The sequence below is a fragment of the Centruroides sculpturatus genome, unplaced genomic scaffold, assembly GCF_000671375.1.
Source record: "Centruroides sculpturatus isolate CEXI.00-Female unplaced genomic scaffold, Cexi_2.0 scaffold1133, whole genome shotgun sequence".
Classification (NCBI taxonomy): Eukaryota; Metazoa; Arthropoda; class Arachnida; order Scorpiones; family Buthidae; genus Centruroides; species Centruroides sculpturatus.
In genome coordinates this window covers 51,363-75,911 of record NW_019385322.1, presented here as the reverse complement: position 1 = coordinate 75,911, position 24,549 = coordinate 51,363, and the positions used below count along the sequence as shown (strand labels likewise).

The 24,549-nt window shown below is 30.6% G+C and overlaps 1 protein-coding gene and 1 long non-coding RNA gene across 4 annotated transcripts in view; both read right to left on the bottom strand.

Annotated features, from left to right (window-relative positions):
• Positions 1 to 3,918: 3,918 nt before the first annotated feature.
• The window catches only part of LOC111637630 (early endosome antigen 1-like), a 71,510-nt gene continuing 50,879 nt past the window's right edge, over positions 3,919 to 24,549 (bottom strand). For 2 of the 3 annotated variants that reach the window (XM_023383164.1, XM_023383165.1), the window contains exons 11-24: positions 22,487 to 22,540; positions 22,288 to 22,389; positions 17,117 to 17,245; positions 16,942 to 17,025; positions 16,638 to 16,865; positions 8,605 to 8,763; positions 8,311 to 8,532; positions 8,149 to 8,244; positions 7,119 to 7,208; positions 6,857 to 7,040; positions 6,731 to 6,785; positions 6,543 to 6,663; positions 6,373 to 6,471; positions 3,919 to 6,302 (exon numbers count right to left, since the gene is read on the bottom strand). In XM_023383164.1, the coding sequence (XP_023238932.1) occupies positions 6,180 to 6,302; positions 6,373 to 6,471; positions 6,543 to 6,663; positions 6,731 to 6,785; positions 6,857 to 7,040; positions 7,119 to 7,208; positions 8,149 to 8,244; positions 8,311 to 8,532; positions 8,605 to 8,763; positions 16,638 to 16,865; positions 16,942 to 17,025; positions 17,117 to 17,245; positions 22,288 to 22,389; positions 22,487 to 22,540 (1,746 nt within the window). In that variant the 3' untranslated portion in view covers positions 3,919 to 6,179. The remainder of the gene's footprint in view (positions 6,303 to 6,372; positions 6,472 to 6,542; positions 6,664 to 6,730; positions 6,786 to 6,856; positions 7,041 to 7,118; positions 7,209 to 8,148; positions 8,245 to 8,310; positions 8,533 to 8,604; positions 8,764 to 16,637; positions 16,866 to 16,941; positions 17,026 to 17,116; positions 17,246 to 22,287; positions 22,390 to 22,486; positions 22,541 to 24,549) is intronic. The other variant, XM_023383163.1, reaches the window with a different exon arrangement.
• Positions 13,160 to 13,481, bottom strand: LOC111637631. Its single transcript, XR_002758723.1, has 2 exons — positions 13,341 to 13,481; positions 13,160 to 13,248 (listed from the first exon to the last, which is right to left on the bottom strand). It is a non-coding gene; the product is annotated as an uncharacterized LOC111637631 (long non-coding RNA).

Below are 24,549 nucleotides of genomic sequence, written 5' to 3'. Positions count from 1 at the left end.
GCTAGGCACTGCAGCTACACAATATAGGTTTGAGCCTTTGCAATTTTAGTTTTCTTATGTGTAACATATTATTTTATTATTGTACAGTAGATACTTTGTTTTTGCTAAACAGGAAATGACATTGTAAATTTTAACCTCTTGTTTAAACAGGAGGAATAATAATAATAATAATGCTAATGACACTTTAAAATTATGTTACACATTAAAACCTGTATTACGTAGCTCCAGTACATAGCATCTTTTTGGAATGGCAATAGCCAAGTGGACGAGATGTGAAATTTCCAAACACATAAGTTAAACACTCATTTTCAGATGCCATTTTTTGGAAATACTCAAGAAGTGGGACCTGTTATTTTGATAAAGAGCTGTTTGTGTTTAGGACTACATGCTCAAATGTCCTTCGACTCAGAGACTCATAGGTCTGACCCCCCCTTGTTATATCTCCTAACCCCTATTCCTGTCACATTCATGTAGAAAGGTAGCACAAAGATAACTTTTTTTCCACTAGTTCTCATATATATATATTCTGAGTAAACACATTTCAGCAGGATTAAGAAGTATATATATATCAGACATGGGCAAATGCAGCTCTTGCCAAAACTGTTAATTTCTGCTTATTATTATTATTATTTTTACAATTTTATTTCCACAATTTTCTGAAAATATAATAGAAAACAAATATTGAATTTTTTTAATAAACATATTTATATTATATATATATATATATATGAACATGTATGTCCATATATTTCACTTTTTCACCAAAACTACACATCGCAACGTGAATGGTGTTTGTATGTGATAGTAGCCCCAAGTCTTTATTCGTGCATAGGGGTGGTTGCGTCTCGATAGCTATAAGGGTGCGGGAGATATAATCTTGAAAGTGGTTGAAAGTAGCTTTCCATTTCGAATGTTTTGTTCCAATTCGTTCGAATTTAATTCAAACATAAAATTCGAATATTGGTTCGATTATAGAACGATTGTAAACGTTCCAGAAACGTTGAAAATAGTTCGTTTNCGAATTGGTTCGATTATAGAACGATTGAAAACGTTCCAGAAACGTTCAAATTTGTTCGTTTGACTAAACGTAAAAAATTTCTAATTAGTCTGGAAACGGGAGACCTAATTCTTGCATTTTGTGAAAACGGGTAAGATTAGCTATGATGTAGTAATCTTAATTGTCACTATCGTTACTTTTTGCCCAGCGAAGCGGGTCTTGCAGCTAGATTCTAGATTACTTAGAAAAACAGTCTTTTATATATATATATATAAAACTATACTATTACATACAAATAAAAACCCAGCGAAGCAGGATCTTGCAGCTAGTTATATAATAAAATTGCAGTACAGAATAAAAAAGTACATAACTGTGGTTCCCATGCATTTTGCAAAACTTACATTTTGGCTCCCACTGAACTCTTGCTTGCCCACTCGATATGTATGAGAATGAGAACTAGTGGAAAAAGTCTTCTCTATATAGTTAATTGGGGGCCTCTGCCCATAAGGATTCCATATCTGGCCTTGTCTTTCATCTATGTAACTCCATTCTCGAGTTTAAGGAATGACAGTGGGGAATTTATGTCTACAATTTTTTCCAATTGTATGATGTTTTCTCCTAATACTGTAATTCATTCTATAAATCTGTAATGTTAAAATAATTGTGCAATCGATAATTTTGTGAGAAATCGGACTTCAATATAAACAATTTAATGTTTCACACCTGGGAGTAAATAATTTGTTAAGTTCTCAGCAGTGAAAGCGACGCTTTCCCACAACCTCCCAACCTACTATCTTGTCTCCAAGTCAACATAGCCAGAAACTGCAAGTTTAGGCAGTCGTCGCCAATCACTCTTGGATTAAAGTCATCAAAACTTCTTGTGTCAGTGCCAATCATACTTTGTTGGATTTTCATGTTACCTTCAACTGTGCGTAAAAGAATATTCGCGATCCAGACTGATCCAAATTCAAACCCTCAAGATCCTAATCTCATCCTCAAATCAAGAATCATCACCTTCAATGCAGGTATTTCCTGACTCGCGGACAATTGTAAACTCACTCACTCTCGCGATTGCTAGATAGATAGGTTAAGTCGATATATTGTATCATATATTCCTCTTCATTGAAAATAAATGGTTATTTAGTTGTTAACTTTCGTATCTGAGTACTTTGCTTCTGGTACACTGTCTCTCAACCCATCTCCATCCCAGATCCAATCACCTCTGCATGCAGCCGTTTGCATGACCGAATCAACATGCCATCTTGGCTTCCATGTTAATCGGGACGTGGTGGTGTCAGTCCTGATGAGGCACTAAAGAGGTGCGACCCTCCGGTCACAATTTGATGTTTGAAATTTGGAATTGTGAAAGACAACAAATAATTCTCCTTTCACACACACACACACACATATATATATATATATATATATCAGTATATATATATATATTGGGTTGTTCAGAAAGTTCATTTTTTATACCACTAGACGGATTAGTGGTATTTTTCCCGCCATTTTCGTTCTAAATCGTATTATCATTATATATTTTGACAGCTAGCATTTTATGGCTTATTTGTAAAAAATTTTGTTTGATTTTGTGCAATTGTTTATTTTTTGTGTCCCATCAAATATGGAAGATCGAAAGCAGCATTTTCGGCATATTTTGCTCTTTTATTACCGAAAAGGTAAGAATGCTGTTCAAGCGAGAAAAAAATTGTGTGACGTGTATGGAGAAGATGTATTGACAGAACGACAGTGCCAAAACTGGTTTACAAAATTTCGTTCTGGCAATTTCAATATTGAAGATGCACCACGTTCTGGATGGCCAGTTGAAGCCAATGAAAACAAAATAAAGGTACTGATTGAAGCAAACTGCCGAATAACAACACGTGAAATCACTAAGAGATTAAATTTGTCAAATTGAACTGTTTATGATTACTTGAAACAAATTGGTTTCGTTTCAAAGCTTGATATATGGGTTCCACATGTTCTTAAAGAGAGATGCTCTCTTTGGTGGGATTTTAAGGAAATTTTTTTTTGGAGCTTTTACCAGACAATTTAACAATTGATTCGAAAGTGTACTGCCATCGAGTAAACAAATTGAGTAATATCATCAAACAGAAAAGGCGGCCAGAATTGATCAACAAAACAGGTGTAGTGTTTTACCACGATAATGTCAAATTTCACACAAGTTTGGTAACTCGTCAGAAACTGTTATAACTTAGATGGGACGTGCTATCACACCAACCATATTCGCCAGATCGAGCACACTCAGATTATTACTTGTTCCGGTCTGTACAATTTTTTTTAACTGTAAGACATTTACTTGAAATGACAATGTCAAAAATCACTTGGATCGGTTTTTTGTAAGCAACGATCAAAACTTTTATGAATGTGAAATCGTGCTACTACCAGAAACAATGACAACAGGTATTTGACCAAAATGGTCAACATATAATTCAATAAAATATTTATTTATCATAAGAATATTGCATTTTTTTCCACGGAAAAAAAAACAAACTTACTTTCCGAACAACCCAATATATATATATACTTGTAATTTTATATACTGTGTGTGTGTGTGTATATATATATACATACACACACACACACACACACAGTATATAAAATTACATGTATTTATTTTATCAATCATTCAATAAATTGGAGCTCTATTTTGGATCACTTGAACAATTATATATAATTGTTCAATTGATCCAAAATAAAGACCTCCAATTTATTAAATGATTGATAAAATAAATACATGTAATTTTCCATTAATATATAAGAATACAGTGTAATGATAGTAAATTAATGGATCCCTCATCATTTATTATCTACACAAATGTGACATATATTTATTTTTTTTTACATTATAATTTTTTGAAGATATTTTGCTAATTATTATATGTAAAAATGAATGATGTAATTATTATATGTAAAAATGAGAAAAGTGAGAGATTACAACACAAACTCAAAAGTGTTGGTTTTAAAATTTTAAAATAAAATTACAAAAATACAGAAAACCAAAATCAATATATTAATGGGTCTAGAAATGATTTCAACAGGGTTGTAATATCAATATTTGCAATGAACTTTTGTTATAATAAACTTAAAAACTCTTGGTTTAATATGTATGCAAGTGCTATAAATACATCCTTTTATAAATAAACAAGTTTGTTCCAATAACTTACTGCCTTGGATTTCATTAGTTCAGAATACATTGCTAGGCAAATCTTGCAATATTTGGCAACACATTGCAATGAAGTTCATTCAGAAAGGTTTTTTGGAGAATTTCCTGGAATTTGTTTTTCTTACATTGTACGTCTTGCATTTAAAAGCAAATTGCCTTTGGCTGTTTATATTAATTAATCCTTTCAATGCTATATTTCCCAAAACAGGAAAGTTTCCATAGAAGGCTTGATAAAGAGGGTAAGGGAATACTTTAATATCCCATTATCTGAATGCAGTGTGGAGATATATCCAACAATACAAACATGAGCTGTACAAATCCAAGGGAATCCTCTCACAAATGAATCGTGCTAGTACAATGTTTGGCTTGGGCCAGAACTCATCTGAAGTGGACAAAAGTTGATGGGAAGAAAATACTGTGGTCGGATGAATTGAAATTTCTTGTAAACTGTGGGAATATAGGAAGACTGTCATTCTTACTAAAGACGAAGCTAATAATCCAGCACTGGCTTCTGGATTCATCCTGAATAATGTCTCTAATGGTTTGGGGATGCATGAATGCAGAGGAAGTTGGGAATTTGCATTTCTGCAATTGTGCTGTGAACTGTAAAGTCTATATTATAATCCTTCGGTAACATCTATGCAAATCAAAACAAACTTTTCCAAAGACGAGCCTGATTTTCCAGCATGACAACGCCTGTCCACACAATGCTAGGAAAACCAAAGCCTGGCTGGCTGCAGTCTAATCTTGTAAGTGTGCTCACATGGCCAGCATCAAGCCTGGACCTGACTCCAATAGAAAATGTATGGAGACTTGAAAGAAAGCTGACTTGACATCATCTTTGCAAATTAGAACAATTTTGTACATATTTAAGCAAAGAATGGGAAAAATTCCCACACAATTGTTGCACAAGTTTTATCTTCCATACCTCAATACCTTGAAACTCTTATAGTGAAAAGGTGATGCAATTCCATGGTGATTACAGAATCTTAACACATGAAAAAAATTCAAAGAAACGTGTTGCAAAGATACTCCAGATTATAAATTACCTATGTTAATAGCAACACATCAGAAGCTCATATTTTGAGAAAATGTGTTTGCACAATTTTTATTTTTGAAATGGAATCATACAAAGTAATTTTGTAAATGAATTATACTATGAATTATTTTACATTTTTATTAGTGAATGAAATTCATTGCAAGCAGAGTTGTAATACAAGATGGCAGCCTAACTGCCACTGCATAAATTCGCTCTTATTATGGCCCAAAGACAACCCGATCAATTATGAAATTGGGCTTTGTTATATTTTTGTAAAGAATGCCAACTTATAGTTGGCATTCTTTACAAAAATAATAAAGTACAAATTCTTCATTATTGGCTGAGATTACTTTTGATTTTTCTAAAGCAAAAAGAACTTCAAACAAATTGCAGCACAAAACCATTAAGAAAGAAAATAATAATGCACTGTACATAGAAAGACAATTCTATAAATGAAAGCAGAGTTGAGAGTTAATTATGTTTAACATAACAAAAAAAAATTTTTTATTTTTGAAAGCCATGGCAGAGCCTGATAAAGAATTCAGATTTTTAAAATATAGCTTATACTTTTATATAAAATTATTCATTTTTAAATAATCAATACAATTTCATATAAATAAATTTACATTTATAATCACACATATAGAGAACTATCTATAGCAGCCCAACAAGGTTTGTTAAATCAGTTTCTAATATATATATATTCAATTTGTAAATATTAATTGATGACTGAAGTAAATTCTTTAATCACATAATGGATTAAATGATTGGAAATATATGTAACTTTACATATTCTGATAACAAATTATTTTATGCCACATTGGATATTTAATATCAACAGAAGCAATGTCATTCCATCAAGGCACGTTGTAAAACTGATGATAAACCACAGTCGACGGATAGAGATTCAATTAAATGAAATAACTGCATAGGATAATGGAGCAGAGACTGTCTCTTCATTTTACAACTTCACTGTAACAGTTATTACACACTCTAACAGGCTTTTTCGATACTGCTATGATGGCCGTTTTGGAAGAGCATTCGTTGCAAAAGATGTTTCCGCAGTTACGACAGTGGTGCTGAAACATAACAGATTGTTAAATGCTTGTTCCAAACGTTTCACTTAGCTAACTGATTGGGCTCGATTACCTTTCGAACGGTCACGCTGAACTGCTTGAGACAGAGCGTGCAGTGCGTAACTTCCGCATCGTCCGTCCATTTTCGATTTTGATGTTTTGTATTTTCTATCTAAAATATTAAGAATTTTAACAGAAATTTCTTTACAGAATACAAATTTTTTTTTTTGCTAAGAAACTTGCCTGCAAAGTTTGATTCTCTCTACCAAGTTCTTGCAGGGCTGCCATTGTATCGTCTAATTTGTGTCTGAGATCAATGGTAGTCTCTTGCAATCTCTCGCATTCGCCTTCGCTCTTCAAACACCTTAACAGAAAATAAATTGCTTAGTACGGAATTAAAAACAAAATAAAAGGCATTAATTAAAATGAACCTTTCGAGCAAAGCTCTTCTTTCGTCTAAAGCATTTCCTAATTTGGCTTCTAGTTCTTAAAGAAATAACACACGAATGATTATTATAACACAGATCTCGTATTGAAGAAGCAAGTAAATATTTTACCTAAATTGTCTACTTTTAGTTCATCTGTCTGTCTTTCTAAATTTTCTCGTTTGTTTTGTTCTAAGCAAAGATCCTCTCTTAAAGTAGTCAGATTTTCATTTAATACACTAATCTCGGCATCATATTTGGATTCACACATCTGCCATTCCGTATTTAACTGCTGCTTTAAACTAATTTCTTCTTCCTTTATGAAAAAAATTTCATTGTTATGGTTTTCTAAATACATAATTAAAATTAAACAGTTCAATTTGTTCTTATTTACCAATTTCTTTTCTAATTCATCTATTTTAAGTTTGAGTTCTTTTGAATATTCTTGAAGTTGCTGAACTTCTTTGTGGTGGGATGCTTCAATCTAAAGTTATCAAAAAAAAAAAAAAAAGTTAATAAATAAATAGACTTTGGAATAAATTAATAAAAAAAAAATGCAAATTTTATTTATTTAATGTGAATAAAACTTTGTAGTCATTATATGGATCACATATGAAGCATATAGTTTCAAAACTGGCTAAGCCACTTGTGTTATTTTTTCAGGTTTGAATCATGGCTATGTGTATGGCTGATTTTTAAACCAATCTCCAATCTTCATCCCTTTTCCTGTTTGTGATTAGTTTAGAAATTTATAACATTAACCATTGAAATGAATGGGGGAAAATGCAAAAGATTAAATTCTTATCTAATTTTGAACTAACTTGGGTTTTTGAAACTATATGCTATGTATTTTTTATTTCTCTATCTCTAAAACATAATTCTCACATTCTTATTATTTTTTTGAATAATAAAATCTATTAGACTGTCAAATCATTACTGGGATCTCTTATAGTGCAAGAATTCTCAACTGCAAATTGTTCAGTTATGGAAGCAAAGTCAGTTTCACTTGCATGATAGAATTAATTCCATCATGCAAGTGAAACTGACTGACTTTGCTTCTTAATTTATTGCAATATATTTAATTTTTTACATTTAAAAATTACATTTGTGGTCTCTATTGTAGGTATCAAAATACCTACAATAGTACTAATTTACAAATCATATCATATTCATTTTCATACAAAATACCTGTAAGTTTTTCTTAATTTTTATTTTAGGAAACTTAATTATCATACAATTATTAAATTTTCTAAATAGTTTAAATTTTAAAAATATAAATACATAACGTTTTTATGATATAAATGAAATTCAAGCCTACTCTGAAAATGGGTACATTATAATTGAATATATGAAGTAATTGCTTGCCAATAAATGCCAAAACTGAATTGAAAATGTGATAATTATTATAAAGAACTATTTAATACCTGATTCATTTCATCCTTTGCGTGATCAATTTCCTCTTGCAAAGTAAGTTTTTGATTTATTAATAATTGCTTTGCATTATTTAATTCTTCTATTTCCTGTAAATAAAGATTTAATTTAATCTGTAATGATTGGAAATTAATTTTTGTATTAGTTGCAATTACCATATCTTTCTTTTCTTTTTCTTGCTGATAACTCTGTCGGATGGTATCCAGACTGTGCTCGAGCTCTGAATTGGTTTCGGTAAGTTCTGAGAGTCGTCCAACAGTTGCAGTCAGTTCAGATTCTAAATAAGCATTCTGATTTTTCAACTCAATTTCCCTGCTTTCCACTTTAGAGATTTCTGATTCAAGATTCTGAATTTTTTGGCTTAGCTCTTTATTTGTCTGTGAAATAGCACTATTGTTAGTATAAAATAATAGATGAAATTTCTAATCTTCATAAAATTTGATTCTTACTTCCTTAATATGGTCTACTGTCTTTGATAACTGTTGTTCATTCAACTGACTTGCATCTAGATTGACTTTTGTGGTTGTTAGTTCTTCTTTTAAGTTTTCCACTTCCAACAGCAAATCTTGACGTTCTGTTTCTGATTTATTCAGTTTATTTGCTACGTCCTAAATTTAAAAAAAAATTACAAATCACTATTAGTGTTGGCAATTGAAATTACTTATTCCCAATTCTTACTGAAAATTAATAAAGTTTCTAATTTACTAGGTATTTTCTAGGAAAACAACTCTGCAGCACACATTTTTCTGTTTTAGCTTGATACAAAGATGCAAATGTGGTAATATGCTTCTAACAGTCTGTCTAAAGCAGTTTAAATCCATGGGTACAAGGGGGATGTGCATGTCCATTGTCAAAGCCAACAAAAATGTCAAGAAATATTTGAAACATCCATATATGCAGCCAGCACTCCAACAACCAGTTAAAAGATGTATGTGTGCAGCCACAGGACACACGTGTGCAACTTTTCAAAAGTTAATTTCATCAACACATCATGCATGTTAAGTGCCCATCATAAAGATCAAAATAGAGTTGTTGTAGAGATCAATATAAGTTGATAGCAATCATAATCTTGACTGACATGTGTATGATGAACTTACAACTGGCAACCCACCCATAGAATTTACATGGAGAAATTTGACCTTGATTATCTTGGCCCATAAATGGGATTTTCAAAATTCTGGCTTTGTCACAACATTGGCCCTGCCAAGTTGTATGTATTGGCAAAAAATCATATTTAATGGTCGTAAAGTTGCTTTAAATTTTGATCACAGACAAAACACTTTGACTTATAAAGAGTTCTGCTTATGCTCCCACTCAATTAGTGTAGCAACTGAAATACTCAAAACTTAATATATTGACAGTAGTTTCAAGTCTTACCAACATCAATTAAAAGTAATAAGGCAATACTTTAGCTGTTAAAATATTTCTGAAGTAAAAGTAGCAGAAATAAGTAGGTTTTCCTTATTTATTTCTGCTACTATAGTTTTTTATCAGGAGAGAGATAGAGGTAAACTAAATTTATTAAAAATTTGGTAATATGTGCAAGAGCATTATCTTAAAAGTTTTTTATTTTTTCAACTGCCTTTTTTCAACATCCTTGCCATAAATGATATTCTTAAGAGGGCAAGTTGAGCACAAAAGAAAGTGGAAAAAAGAAAAAATAATTAGAAAAGGAGCCAGAGAATTAGCTCATATATTACCACTAATTTTAGAAAAGATCCATATTTTTTCTAAAATTACACAAATGTTTTATTATTTTGCTGATAAAACATTAAATGCAGTAATTAGGTCATGATAATTAACTTTTAAGTACTATTAAATGATAGTTACCACTATTCATGAATAAAAAGGTTTTAAATTTTTCCTATCAGATAACAGATCCCGATTTAATAGAAGACAAAAGATTTCTAAGTCCAGGGTTACTGTATATTAATAATCAATATCTAAATATTATTCTTTGAAAACTTTTGATACTGACAGAATTACTTAAAAACCAATAGAAAAATTACACCAATAATATTTCAATTTAACATCAGAAAGTGACTGTCAGAGTTAATTCCAATACTGCCAATTTAGCTATTTTGTAGTTAGATCTAGCTATTTAATTTTATACATTTAGCTGTAAAAAATTATCATTTTTCTGTTGTCAAGATAGTGATTTAATTATTTTTCCTTTTGCTACAAAACTCAAACTTTTTTCAATGTTAATATAGTACTTTAGTTACTTGAGTCAGAAAGGTTCAAAAAAGTTTTATATTTATAAACAAACCACAGTTTTATTGGAACAGTGTTTACTTTTCTATGAAACGATAACTTTAAAATCTAAATCTATTAAGATCAATTTAAAAATGAAATGTTTCATAATTTACTTTAAAAAAAATATATATATNGAAAAATTATGCAATCGAATTTCAAATAAACGGTTATGTAAAAAATTAAAATGTAACATGTTATAAATGAAAATGATATACAAATTTCCGTGTATTTAATAAATAATAATAAAAATAAATAAAAATAAAAAATCTATCCAAGATCATCCTAAGTCTGATTAAGCCTTTTTTTATAGATCTATGCCAATTCGTCGCAAAAAGATTTCCAAGCAGATGAAAGCCCGTCTGCATCCCTATAGTTGATACACTGCGTGCTCTTCTGCACCCTGTGGATTTCCATCTTTTCGAGATACTTTACCGCGTGTCTAGATCTAGTAGCTTTTATTATAGATGCCTGGTCCCAGAAAACAGTAATGCCTTGTTGCTTAGCATAAGTGGTAAGGACTGTACTGTCAACAGTTTTGCTCACTGAAAGCTTATGTTCATTGATTCTTTTTTTCAAATTCCTCAAAGTTGTGCCTATATATACTAAGTTAGAGTTGAACCTATGGTCTCTTAGCGGTATTGAGTATATTCCTGTTAATGAGTTACGTTCATAATGACCCTTGTCATTCCTTAATATCCTGTATATAGTGGGATTACGTCGATAAACTATTTGTAAGTTCTTATTTTTGGAAACCCTCTTGACAATCAGTTTAAGGAGGGGTATATAATCGAGGACCACTTTGCTTTTGCCTACTTGCCAGATTATTATCCTTCTTAATGAGAGCCTCTATTCTTTTCCTCCCGTAGCCGTGCTGTATGGCAGTTCTTCGTATATATTGTAATTCCTTAACTGTATCGCAAACGTTTGTGCAATGTGTGTGCGCTTTTCTTATCCAAGATCGAAATACCGCCATTTTAATATGCTCCGGATCCGCCAAATTCTTAGGGAAAGAACTGCCATACAGCATGGCTACGGGAGGAAAAGAATAGAGGCTCTCATTAAGAAGGATAATAATGTGGCAAGTAAGCAAAAGCAAAACCACCAAAAAGAAAAAGTGGTCCTCGATTATATACCCCTCCTTAAACCGATTGTCAAGAGGGTTTCCAAAAATAAGAACTTACAAACAGTTTATCGACGTAATCCCACTATACAGGATATTAAGGAATGATAAGGGGCATTACGAACGTAACTCCTTAACAGGAATATACTCAATACCGCTAAGAGACCATAGGTTCAACTCTAACTTAGTATATATAGGCACAACTTTGAGGAATTTGAAAAAAAGAATCAATGAACATAAGCTTTCAGTGAGCAAAACTGTTGACAGTACAGTCCTTACCACTTATGCTAAGCAACAAGGCATTACTGTTTTCTGGGACCAGGCATCTATAATAAAAGCTACTAGATCTAGACACGCGGTAAAGTATCTCGAAAAGATGGAAATCCACAGGGTGCAGAAGAGCACGCAGTGTATCAACTATAGGGATGCAGACGGGCTTTCGTCTGCTTGGAAATCTTTTTGCGACGAATTGGCATAGATCTATAAAAAAAGGCTTAATCAGACTTAGGATGATCTTGGATAGATTTTTTATTTTTATTTATTTTTATTATTATTTATTAAATACACGGAAATTTGTATATCATTTTCATTTATAACATGTTACATTTTAATTTTTTACATAACCGTTTATTTGAAATTCGATTGCATAATTTTTCGAATTAGAGAAATAACTGATTGTGAAATTCGAAGTTAATAAAAGCATTTAATCCTTTAAAAGTTTAATAAATTTAAAATAAAAATGCCCTCAACCAAAGGAATTTGACCCTACAAAAACGCAATATAAAGTACAAGAGAGAATTATAACTCTTTTTGTTTAAAGATAAACATTCTCACAATCAAACCGTATATAGTTTACAGTTATCGGCGAAATTCGTCATATTGTTGTCATTCTAACACCACCTTTAACCCCACACCTGCTTGAACAATTGATCACCTGACAAATTTTCCCACCAAAAAGGTATAAAAGCCATCCTCCTTCCCCCTCTCCGGGGAGTCGCTAATCAAGAAGTCGCCATTGCGCCATCAAGATAGAGTTTCGCTTCCCTCTAACCGGCCGCACCACATATTAGAAGACCTTCAATCCCAACCATCAACTTGGATCCCGCCTTTCAGAAATTAAAGACCTTCGATATCATCGCAAGAGGTATGAACGCTTTATTGTAAGCTCTCTCTCTCATACGCGAATGCGACGTACTGTGTTAGAACGTTTGTTTTATTATTTGTTTCTAATAAATTGTTAGTTTAGAAAAATGGTGTCTTTATTCGACTATGCCAACGCCTTATCGTCGGCCCCGTAACTCTCCTCCACTCGCATAACGCGTAACCAAACGTTACTACCATCCCTGACAAGAAAGTAGGTCACCGACCAGTGGCTGGAAGGAGAGGACTCCTCTTCCCTCCAGGTGGCTCACATGATGATAAATGCTCAATGCGTTTGAAAACGTTTTTATGTTGTTAAAGAATTTTGCTAGATAGTTAAATGGTTTTTTATTTTTAAATTAGAATATAACACATTTATTCCGTAAAGAAAAGTAGAGTGTGTCTGTCTATTTCATTTTTATGTATGCATTATAATCATCAGCAACAGAGATAAAAATATTTTAAAATAATTTCTAAACTTACTTTTACACACAGTTCTGTTCTTTCAGATTCAAGACGAGCTATTGTATCTTTTGACAAATTAAGTTGTGCTTCTAACTCTTTTAATCTGTTATTCCTTTAAAACAAATCAAAATTTTAATTAAATATGTTATAGAAGTACAGAATATATAATCTGAAGCAAACCTGTAGGAAATGTAGAAAACTTACCCCTGAGATAAATGCCTTTGACATTCTTCTAGTTCTTTTTTTGTTTCTAAGGACTGAGTTTTTGCATTCTCTTTCTCCTTTGCCTAAAATTATGTTTTGAAATTAAAATAATTACTCTCTCTAAATATACAAATGATGATTTACACATATTTTGCATATAACTTGAATTTAAATTTTGTTTACTTAAAAATAATCAAAATTTTAATCAAATTTTAATCTTCACTATTACGGAATAAGTATAACCTACTGATATTTCATACATTTTATATCAATAAAAGTAAAATGAAGTAGGAAATCATTTTTAAAAAGTCCCAAAATTTCAATAATTTTGAAAGGCTGAATTTGTTTTATTCATTAGCAATATAAAAGCCGTCATTTATGTGCATGCATGTGAATTCATTATAACTCCTGCAATTTTTGTCCAATCCACATGAAATTTTGGTTTTATTTGTTTTATCTTCTGATGGAAAGTACAAGCTACTTATTTTGCAGAAACATTAGCTATAGAATAAATGTTTTATCAATTTTGGATCAATGATTGTACTACATTGTAGTAATGTCAGTGACCACATTCATGCTTGACGACGGAATTTTCCTTAAGTTGAATTTTAAAGTATTTTGGCAAATGGCATATTTTAAACTTACTTCATTAAATTTTAAAAAAAAAGATAACTGCAGTGTGTCACTTCTATACCAAATTTTTAAAAAAATCTTGCCATAGTGACTACGTCATGTTCTATTATCCAATTGGAAGTAACAACGTAATGAGCCTGTTAGTTAGATGAGCATAACACTTTCTAAACAACATACAAACAATTCACCTTTGTTTTATCAATATGGAATTAAAAAAAATTGCCATTTTGAAAAAAGAAACCTAAGGGAATGCAAGAGAGTGAATTTGGTTAGGTAAATTTTAGATCTAAAAGAATAAGAACAACTGAGACCCCTGAAGGCTGCAAAGTCCAACTTGATCAACATAGAGTAAGAACGGCTTTGTCAAGGGCTGCAGGAACAGCATCACAACGTCAAGCTCAACTTTACTCTTCTCAATTCTTCAATCTCTACTTTCTCATAAAAAGTATTCCATCATGCTTGTTGGGGGAATTTCTAGTTATGTTATAATTACTTTAAGAATCAATATGAAACAACTGGCAATTCCAGCCAAACTGACATCCTCTAGTGTTAAATTTTATATTTAACACAAACAATCAGATTTATGAGTAACCTGTGTTTGAAATAATTTAAAATGACCCAAAAACGCTCCAAAGATTATTGTTGTGTGCCACAGTTAAATAACCAAAACATAAAATTTAGGTAGAGAATTCTTGTAGAAATAATTGCTTTGTTTAAAATGAATGCCTTCTATTAGTAAGAACATAATACTGTTCTGAATGGGTGTACAGTACATTAAGTTCAAACTTTAGTCATTTTATCATACTATTATTCTATAATTACAATTTTTAATGAAAGTATTTGTATTTCATTATCAAATTACTGTAGTATGATGCAAAATTATTACATTAACATTATATTAAATTTAAGTTAAGATTATGTTACTTGCAAAATATTATCTGTTCTTAATATATTATGATTGAATTTTTTAACTTTTTGGTAATTATTATTATTAAAAATTTATATGAATGTTTGAAAATATTACGCAGAAATATTGATATAACATTAGAAAAATACCTTATACAGCAGAACCTCAGTATATGACCTTAATCCATTCCTAATGTTTGGACTTATACCAAATAGGACGTATACCAAACCAACCTTTCCCATAAGAAGTAATGTAAAAATGATTAATCCATTCTCATGAAAAAAATGGCTGGCTTTAAACACCTCGCTTTCCTGGCTAGTTCCTGCTTGATTTTTCATGAGATCAGCATGTATCTTTTTAGCTTTCTCGCAAATAATTTCTTCCGATACGATGTCGCCAGNGCTCAGGATACGTCCAGTCGGAATTTTATATATCTTTCTTTATTTACCAATATATATATATATATATAGTAATGTGTACTAGATCAGATATATATACATAGATTATTTTTTTGTAATTTATGAAATACTAATCATCAGGCTATGGAAGAATATCAATCTAAAATGTTTGACAACAGTTTTGGAATTAAATATTAAATGAACATTACATCTATACTAATATTATAAAGAGGTAATGTTTGTAAGTTTGGATGTAGGGGTAATCTCCGAAACTACTCATCCGATTTCAAAAATTCTTTCAACAATATTTAGAATGGAACTTCAGGGTGGACATAGAGTGTATATTATTCCGTTAAACATTCATATAAATTAAAAGATATCATCTAGGTTAAGGCTTTTGTGTCCAACAGATGGCGCTACAAGTACGATGCCCTAAGTTTGCTTTTCTGTGAGGAGGATGAACTAAAGCAGATCATCTATCTATCTATATAAATAAAAATGTAATGTTCGTTTGTTCCTCCCGATTCCTTTGAAATTTTGACACAATGCTGCATTCGAATACGCACGTGTTTTTATATAATATATATGACGAAATTTCCCCCACTGAAGGGAGATGGTTAGGATTAAGGCTTACTGTAAAGAACTCTGCTTCTATTTATACTATTTTAGATGCGGATTTTTGCGTTTTTGATTGTGTTTTAATAGGTTACATCAACAGAATATACACTAAAAAGGGATTTTTCAATATTCTCCCCGTGGGGGAGAGGGACAGGATTAAAGCTTACTGTGAAGAACTTGGCTTCTATTATACTATTTTAGATGCGCGTTTTTGCGTTTTTGATTGAGTTTTAGTAGGCTATGTCAAGAGAATGTACAATAAGAAGGAATTTTTCAAAAAATTCTCCCCCCCTCCATGGGGGATGTCTTATACATTTATAATAGATACATTTTGAGCCACAACAATGTGTGGCAGGGTCTGCTAGTAAACAATAAAGTGAGTTTGAATGAAGTGCATATTAAAAATGCAATTCAGCCTGAAATGTTTAAAAAAAATTTTTTTAGGCTGTTATTTTATATAAGCAAAGTATATAAAGTAACATGTAATTCTCAATGAATCTGTTTGCAAAATTGTGAACACATTTCTCTCTCTCTCTCTCTCTCTCTCTCTGTGTGTGTGTGTGTGTGTTTCTCATTATTATACAAAGAATTATTATTGAATTATACACATTCGAATAACAAATTCTGTTTTCTTGTGTAAAAAATCCATCAGAAACTATTTCTGGTGTCTAGACAAACTTATAATTAAGGATTCTAAGTTTTTCAAATATTACAAAATTATTTAACTAATCAAATTCTCACCTCAAAATTATTGTGAATTTGTTCCAATTCCTCTTTATAGTTGTTGGCAGACTGTTGAATTTCTATGCAGCAACTATTTACCTTAGCAATTTCTTTTTCAATTTCTTTCAATTGAACATCTCTAGCAGATATCATGACTGTCAGTTCCAATTTTTCTTTATTCAAAATTTCAACTTGCATTTTATACTGTTTCTCATTCTGATCCATCTCTGCTCTTAATTCTGAATTCTACATTTAAAATAATTTTATTTTACTGCTATATTATCAAAAAATTTTATTTGTAATGTATTAATTTATAAATAACCTTTTTCGTTTCTTCTTGTAACATTGTATTAAGCCTTGTTTGTTCATCCTGACTTTCTTTTAATGTAGTTTGAAGTGTAGACTCCTAGACAAGAAATATAATTGAAAGTAATTGCAATTGCAAATAGTCAAAATAATTAAAAAATATATTAGTTTTTTGAAAAAGAAGAACTAACCTTAGTTTGATACTCTTCTTGTAACTTAGAAAAAGTAGACTGGGAATTAAGTAGTTGAGCATTTAGTTTATTAACTGTAGATTTGTAGCTTTGGCACTCTTCTTCTATGTTATGTAATTGAGTTTTTATCTAAAATTTAAAAAAATGAATTAAAAATATAACAACAAATGTATTTACAATTAACAAGATAGAACATTATATATATGTAAAGCTGATTAGATGGTTGATGTAGCAAAAGTATCTTAATCTTTCAACAGTGGAATAGTCAGGTATGGTGCTATCCCAAAGTAGTGGAGAATAAACGTGGGAAATTTTTAAAGTATTTTTCCGCATGTTTTTTCTCATTACCGTTTTGGAAAAAGATTTTGTAAACAGTTATATCTAGTAAAGAAAAGACTTTTTTATTGTTACATAATTTATTTTTTAGGTAAATTTTTTTTCGCGGTAGTTTTTTGCGATACCCCAAAAGAATTTAATGGATATATCAGTCCTTCACTGCTGAGTAGTTAAGTGCGTCTCAGACAGACTTGGTTCAAATCCAGATTGGATACTATGGAATTTTTCATAAATGATTTGCTCTGGATGTAAAACTCTCTGATTACTTGGTTGCCTTAATGTGAACTTGACTAAACCAATAATGGGTGTATGAAATAAAAGCCTTCTTAATGACCACAAGATGGAATGAATACAAATATAATTATATACCCATCCCATCTCATTTAAGGTTAGAAATAGCATTATATATTATACAAACAATATATGTTAAATTTTACTGTTTTGTATACTCTCATTCCTTAAATAATGGGACAACAACAGGCATGCTAAAATAAGTAAGTAGTTGTATGTTGTGTTACCAGTACATGTTGATTGTTTCTCTCTGTCTTCTTTGTCCTCACTTTGTAAAATAATTAAGACACTGATGGTTAAACAATATATGTCATGTTTCTTGTTTGCCTTAACAAGAAACATGACATATATTGTTTAGTGTGTGTGTTGTTGCAGTAATATAAAGAATTTTTAGTTAGATATCATGCAAACATAAAATAGTTTACAACAATTTGTAATTAGATAGCAATACTTCAAAGAACATCTAAACATGTTAAATACTAGATATCAACATAATCACAAAATAAGCTCGTCAACATTTCATTTACAATGAAACACTTTATAATGAAAACAAAATAATTTGATAATTAACTTTTATACATGATTTAAGTGTAAGACTGATTATTATTCAACAAATTCTTCACAAATGGTGTGCTTATTTTACAATAAAAATAATTTTAAATCCAAAATATGAGGGCAGTTTTTTCAAGCTCTGATGGTCCATAAAACAAAGACAAGTGTAAATAATAAAATGAATTTATTACCAAAAGTTAGATACAAACATGGTTACTTTTTGACATAATCACAGTGAAGATTGAGGAATTTGTCATATCTGTGGACAAGCTTTTTCATCCCCTTGTCGTAGAATGTTGCCACCAGTGAATTGAGATGGCCTTAACAATGTTGTTTTGTAGATCATCATTAGTCTCAAACCTCTGCCCTGCTAGCCACGTTTTCAGTTCAGGAAAGAGGTGGAAGTCTTCACACACTAAAAGGTTCCAAGTTGTGTGGAAGTCTTCACCACTTTTAAACACCTAGCGTATAGCCACGATTTAGCGCTGAGCAACTTCCACCTCTTTCCTGAACAGAAAAAAGTGGCTAGGAGGGCAGAGGTTTGAGACTGATGATGATCTTCAAAACAATGTTAGGGGCCATCTAAAGTCATTGGTGGCAGGCAACATTCTATGACAAGAGGATGAAAAAGCTCATCCACAGATATGATAAATTCCTCAATCTTCACGGTGATTATGTTAAAAGTAACCATGTTTGTACCTAACTTTTGGTAATAAATTCATTTTATTTACACTTGTCTTTGTTTAATGGACCATTGGAGCTTGAAAAAAAAAAAAAAACAGCTTACGTAATCTACACATAAACAACAACAAATTTATTTTATTTCCCTGAAACAGTAACATTGATACAAAAAAAATGAATCATATTAATCTATATTTGTAATACAACTCTGGAAACTATCTATCTCTAAGATGTATGAGGTATTAATATTTTTGCTATGTTTCTGAATACATGGCTGCAGTCAAAGCTGTGTGATTAAGACATTGGTATAGATACTAGATACCTCACCTGATGTTCTTCATAGATGAAATTAGCAATGTTAGAATTATCATAGACAGAAAGTAATTTTCAATGTTATATACCTATTTTCCTCAACTTTCCTTTCATATTGTTGACTATTGTAGGTTTTATATTTTCATAATGGTGAATTGGGACTATAGACCTCTTTTCAAGTATCCCAGAATATCAAAGTTACATAATTTAATAACAGCTGTTTACTAGCATCTTTAATATTTAGTCTAGCTTTATCAAAAGATATTGACTATCATTACTTCTTTTATTGTACATTTCCCACAAAGAATCATTCTGTTCTTTGTTTTCTATTACTAGTGACATATGAGCCACTCACTTGCCAAATCGATTAACTCCATAAAACAAAAAGTGGAGAAAGTGACAAAGTAATATACATTCATTTTTAAAATTCCTTGTAAAATATAAATTCAAATAAACACTGTAGATGTATTTTTTATTTAATAACATATAAAATGTATAAGATAGCATAGATATACTATAATCGTTATTATTATTACAATTTTGGTGTGATTGACAGTGTTAATCAATTTAGTAAGTGAACGTAGTTACATCAAATTCAGTCTTCACATTAGCATACATTTTTTATTAAAAATTTTTCACAAAAATGAATAATAACTGTTCTGCTACTTTGCATAACTTTGATCATTTTTAACTTTGTGGTAATTTTTTAATAATCTATTTATGATGTCTTAAGAAGATTTTTTTTCTCTTCAAGCTAATTGACTGTTACTTCTCAATTGGTCTGTGAAAAGAAAATGGACTTGAAAAATTATATATTTTTATGTAAGTCTCTATAGCTTGTTCTGTTACTGTTACAATGGTTGTTATTTATTATTTTGTTTGAATTGATTATTCAACAACATAAATGATGTCTTCTTCATCGGCTGTACTTGAGAATCAGCTCATCATGTCAATTTGTTCTTAAATTTTTTATAAGAATCATGTTTAATAGGAGGAATGAAAAAAATTATTTTCAGTTTTATCCATCTTGATATAACGAGTATAACTTTTCTTTTTTTCTTAAAACAATTGTCACCAAAATTAAAACAATTGTTCAATATTCCACAAGTATACTTCTGCGGCAGTTAGATTGTAACTAACTAATTCTTTTACTTACTTTTTGTGATGAGATAATATTAAATAATTTATTGTTATTTATAAAGCATTGGTCAGTGCACACTGCAGCATTGCAATCATAGTGTATGGTGGCAGATGTTACAGTATGGAGTTAATTAGATTGGTTTCTGAAATAAATCAAACTTTTTTCAATGGCCAATAAAATGTTGTCATTAAGTGATATTGATCCTTATTATTAGGGAAACTTATTATGAATATAAAAAGTTACAAGTATGTGAGAACCGAGCTTCGAGCTTCTCCCCGCTTACCGGCGGCTCGGTCAGAGAATGGCTTTATAGGATGGCAAAAATGTGAGTGGGGAAGGAAATGGGTAAGTTGACAGGTTGCCGATTACACGCAAGGAGGTTACCGATTGTACTCAAGGATGACACAGCATTAAATATAAAATAACACATTTAATTATCTAATTACCTAAACATAAATACACATACAAAGCGAAATGTTACAAAAAGGGATTACTCAAAATTATTCTATATCACGACAAGGAATATATGCTTGTCGATTAGCCATCTAAGTTCTAGATCTATAAAACATATTATTCCACTAGATTCAACTAACCTAAAGTAATCTATAACCAAGAGAGAGACAAGGAACAAAAGAGTGAGGATCAAATTTAGATCAAATACCTCTCGTGGTTCCGATCTCGCAGTATGGGCGTTGCTTACGAACTGTCCCCGGATTGGCTGACTCTCGTCATGTCTTACTATGGACTTGTGCTCCGTTGATCTCTGACTGTAGAGATCTGCACGGAGATGTCCGCTGAGGGGTTTTCCTGGCGGGTCCTCTTCAGCTGTCCACCCGAGGTTCAAGTGCAACCCCTTTTTATTCCCGTTCAGAGGGGAGAAGTTCGGAGTACATTCTGGAGCAATTCTGGGAAAGTTTTGATTTCTGTCAATTAGTATAACCATTTTGGTAGAATTATTATTTTTGCTATCCCGTCTTGTTACTTTTTCTAAATCATAAATTTGATAACAGTTGTCAAACTGACGGAATAAATTGCTGGAGGTGACTAAGGTTTGGATACGTATTGCAATCTTATTAATGATTGTTCGTTTGGTGGGTTATTCGATCTTTTATACCATCGTTAAAATTGGTCGAAGTAATAAATGTGTGGGTTGTGTTTTTCTCCCACCTCCAGAAGGGCCAAAAGGTCACTCCCCGAAGTGACAGAGAACCAAAAAAACAATGATGAGAAAATTTTATCAAAGCTCAAAAATTCATGCGAGCTCAAATTCTCACAAGTATATCAAGTGCTTTCACACTAAAATTTAAAAAAAATTCAAAATGTGGAGTTAATTGATTTGGCTTGTGAATGGCTCATATGAAAATTAAATTTGTTGATGTGTTTTGCTTATTGCATCTACTCAAAATCTTTCATCACATGTATGAAATATGTTGTTATTGTTATTGAAGTGATGGAATGTTCAGCAAAATTATTATGACATAGCAAATTGTTTATATCTGGATTTTGAAATTGTGGTATGTAAAAAAGATTTCTGTCTTCTTATTAAAAAAATAAGCTGAAGACATTTGAATTCCATTGATAAGTCATAAAAAATGTTTTATATAAAAGTCAAATACAGAAAATTCCTAGAATAGAAACTATAGAAAATTTTTATAAATTTTCCTTATAGGTTATATATCTAACTCAGTGCATTTTCTGACTGGCTTACAGATATTACTATACAATTGGCCAATATTTTATAATTATATGATTTCTGTACATATTATAACTTACCATTTCATCATTTTTATAGAAACCTTATTTTTATTATAAAATACGAAAAATTCAAATAAACATAATTTTTTAAAACAATTCTTACATTTTGATATTGCTGGAACATTGCTTCATATTTGGCAGATGCTTGCTCCAGACTTTGTTTTTCAGCTTCTCTTTGTTCTTTTAATTGTTTCCTTAATAAATCCTACAAAACAAGAAATTGCCATCCCAATTAAATAATAAAATTACCATTCAATGAGTACAAGAAAATTTAAATTAAATAAGAAATTTTAAAAATTTACATTTTCTTGTTGTAATTGCTGGAGAGCCGTATTTGTACCTTCTCCTGCTTCAATCTGAAAGAGTTTTGATTATCATCAGTTATCACCTGAACTATTATATATAAATGTGAAACACAATTTTACTAATTATTAAAACTGTTTAATTTTAAATAACACTTTTCAAATTTGGATAATTGTTTCAAAAATTTAATGACATTTCCCACATTGTTCCCTGTTCAAGCATAAAAAAATGCCACAAGCAGTTGATCAATGGATTAAACAGGCACATTAGACTCAAATATTAAACTACATAAATAGCTATGAGATAAAGAATGAAATTTAATATTTGTTCATGTTAAACTTTTTTTTTATTGAGCATTGTCATGTGTATCACTGGTCTGCATGTGGCTTGCAAGGAGTTGCCATATCAATATGGTAGCTCCTTGCACATTAATGTGTTGCATGTGATCATGGACTATTGCATTTTTATGGTAGCCTACCCACCTATGCTAGTCATGTGAGTGACCCACACTCAAATTTCTGATTACATCCCTGGACAGTTAATAATAGCCAACTGGCAGAACAGGTAATAACGATTTTGTCATGTCTCAATAAAAACTTTAGCACAACAATCAGAATCAATTTAAATTAAATCATCCAATCATACAAGATGTTTACTCTTAATACACTAAACAAATGTATCATGTACACATTGTCTTCATTTTAATCTCACATTTAATATTGTATACAATACTCTAGTTTAAAATTTCAATTTATGGAATTTGTTTCTCCATTTATAGGCTAGCTGTTTGCTATTGTCAAAGACTGTGATCATCATTACTGTTTAATTAAAGTACAGTACTGTACTCTATCTTTTAGCAAGCAGCATACTGGAAGAACAAATAAGAAATGTAAAAATTTGTCCCCAAAAGATAAACCTTAAATTGTAGAATGACTCATTTTTGGCAACTTAGTCAGTTTTATGCAAGATTTTTGAAAAATAGTGAATATTGAAATGTCAGCAGGAAAAAAATGAGAACACTATTAAAAAATAATAATAATAATAATAATAATGAAATTGAAATAGCTTTGAAGCTTTGGTTTAGTATTGTTCATGAAAAAAAAATGCACCTGGGACACTAATGCATCAGAAAGAATTAGCTAAAATATGGAAAATATTCTACTACAACTAATAGATAGTTCAAATAGTGGAGAAAACAAGATTATTGTGTATAGATACACTTGTGATGAGGAGAAAAGTTATGCTTTCTGTATTAGCTGAATTATTGGGTAAAGAGAGAAAGAATGGCCATATATAAATTATATTATATTAAATAACATATTATTACTGAATATTCACTGAGGAATGTCTACAATGCAGACAAAACAGCATTTCATTGTTGTACAATGCCTAATCATACTTATATGTTTAAACATGAAAGTGCTAAAGGAACATTCTTCAGTGAATTTTTATAATTTTTAAAAATCTCTTATAAATTCCTTAAAGTAATTTAAATGATTCCAGTTTTGTTCTTTTCAGTTTAAAACTTTTTGTTCTAAGTTCTATTCTGTATGCTGTTCTCGAATATAGCATGCCATAATCTTATAAAATGTGTATTGATAATGACTTGAGTCAAAAATGTTTTTGAAAATAAAAAATATTTGTTTGGCTACTTTAATAGGCAGTATTTGAAGTATTTAATTTATCAACTATGATACCAAGTTTTGTTATTTATTAAATATATAATAAAATTATTTATTTTTAATTATTAATCATTATTTTTCTTTTTTTAGTCTCTCATATTCTTAGAATATAACTGTATACTTGCTTACTGGAGAATTCAACTTAAAAATAAAAAACCATTCAACTATCCAGCATAATTCTTTAATAACATAAAAATGTTTTCAAACGCATTGAGCGTTCATCATCAGTTATTTCTCTAATTCTAAACGGGAAATTCGAAAAATTACACAATCAAATTTCAAATAAACAATTATGTAAAAAATTAAAATGTAACATGTTATAAACGAAAATGATATACAAATTCCCGTGTATTTAATAAATAATAATAAAAATAAATAAA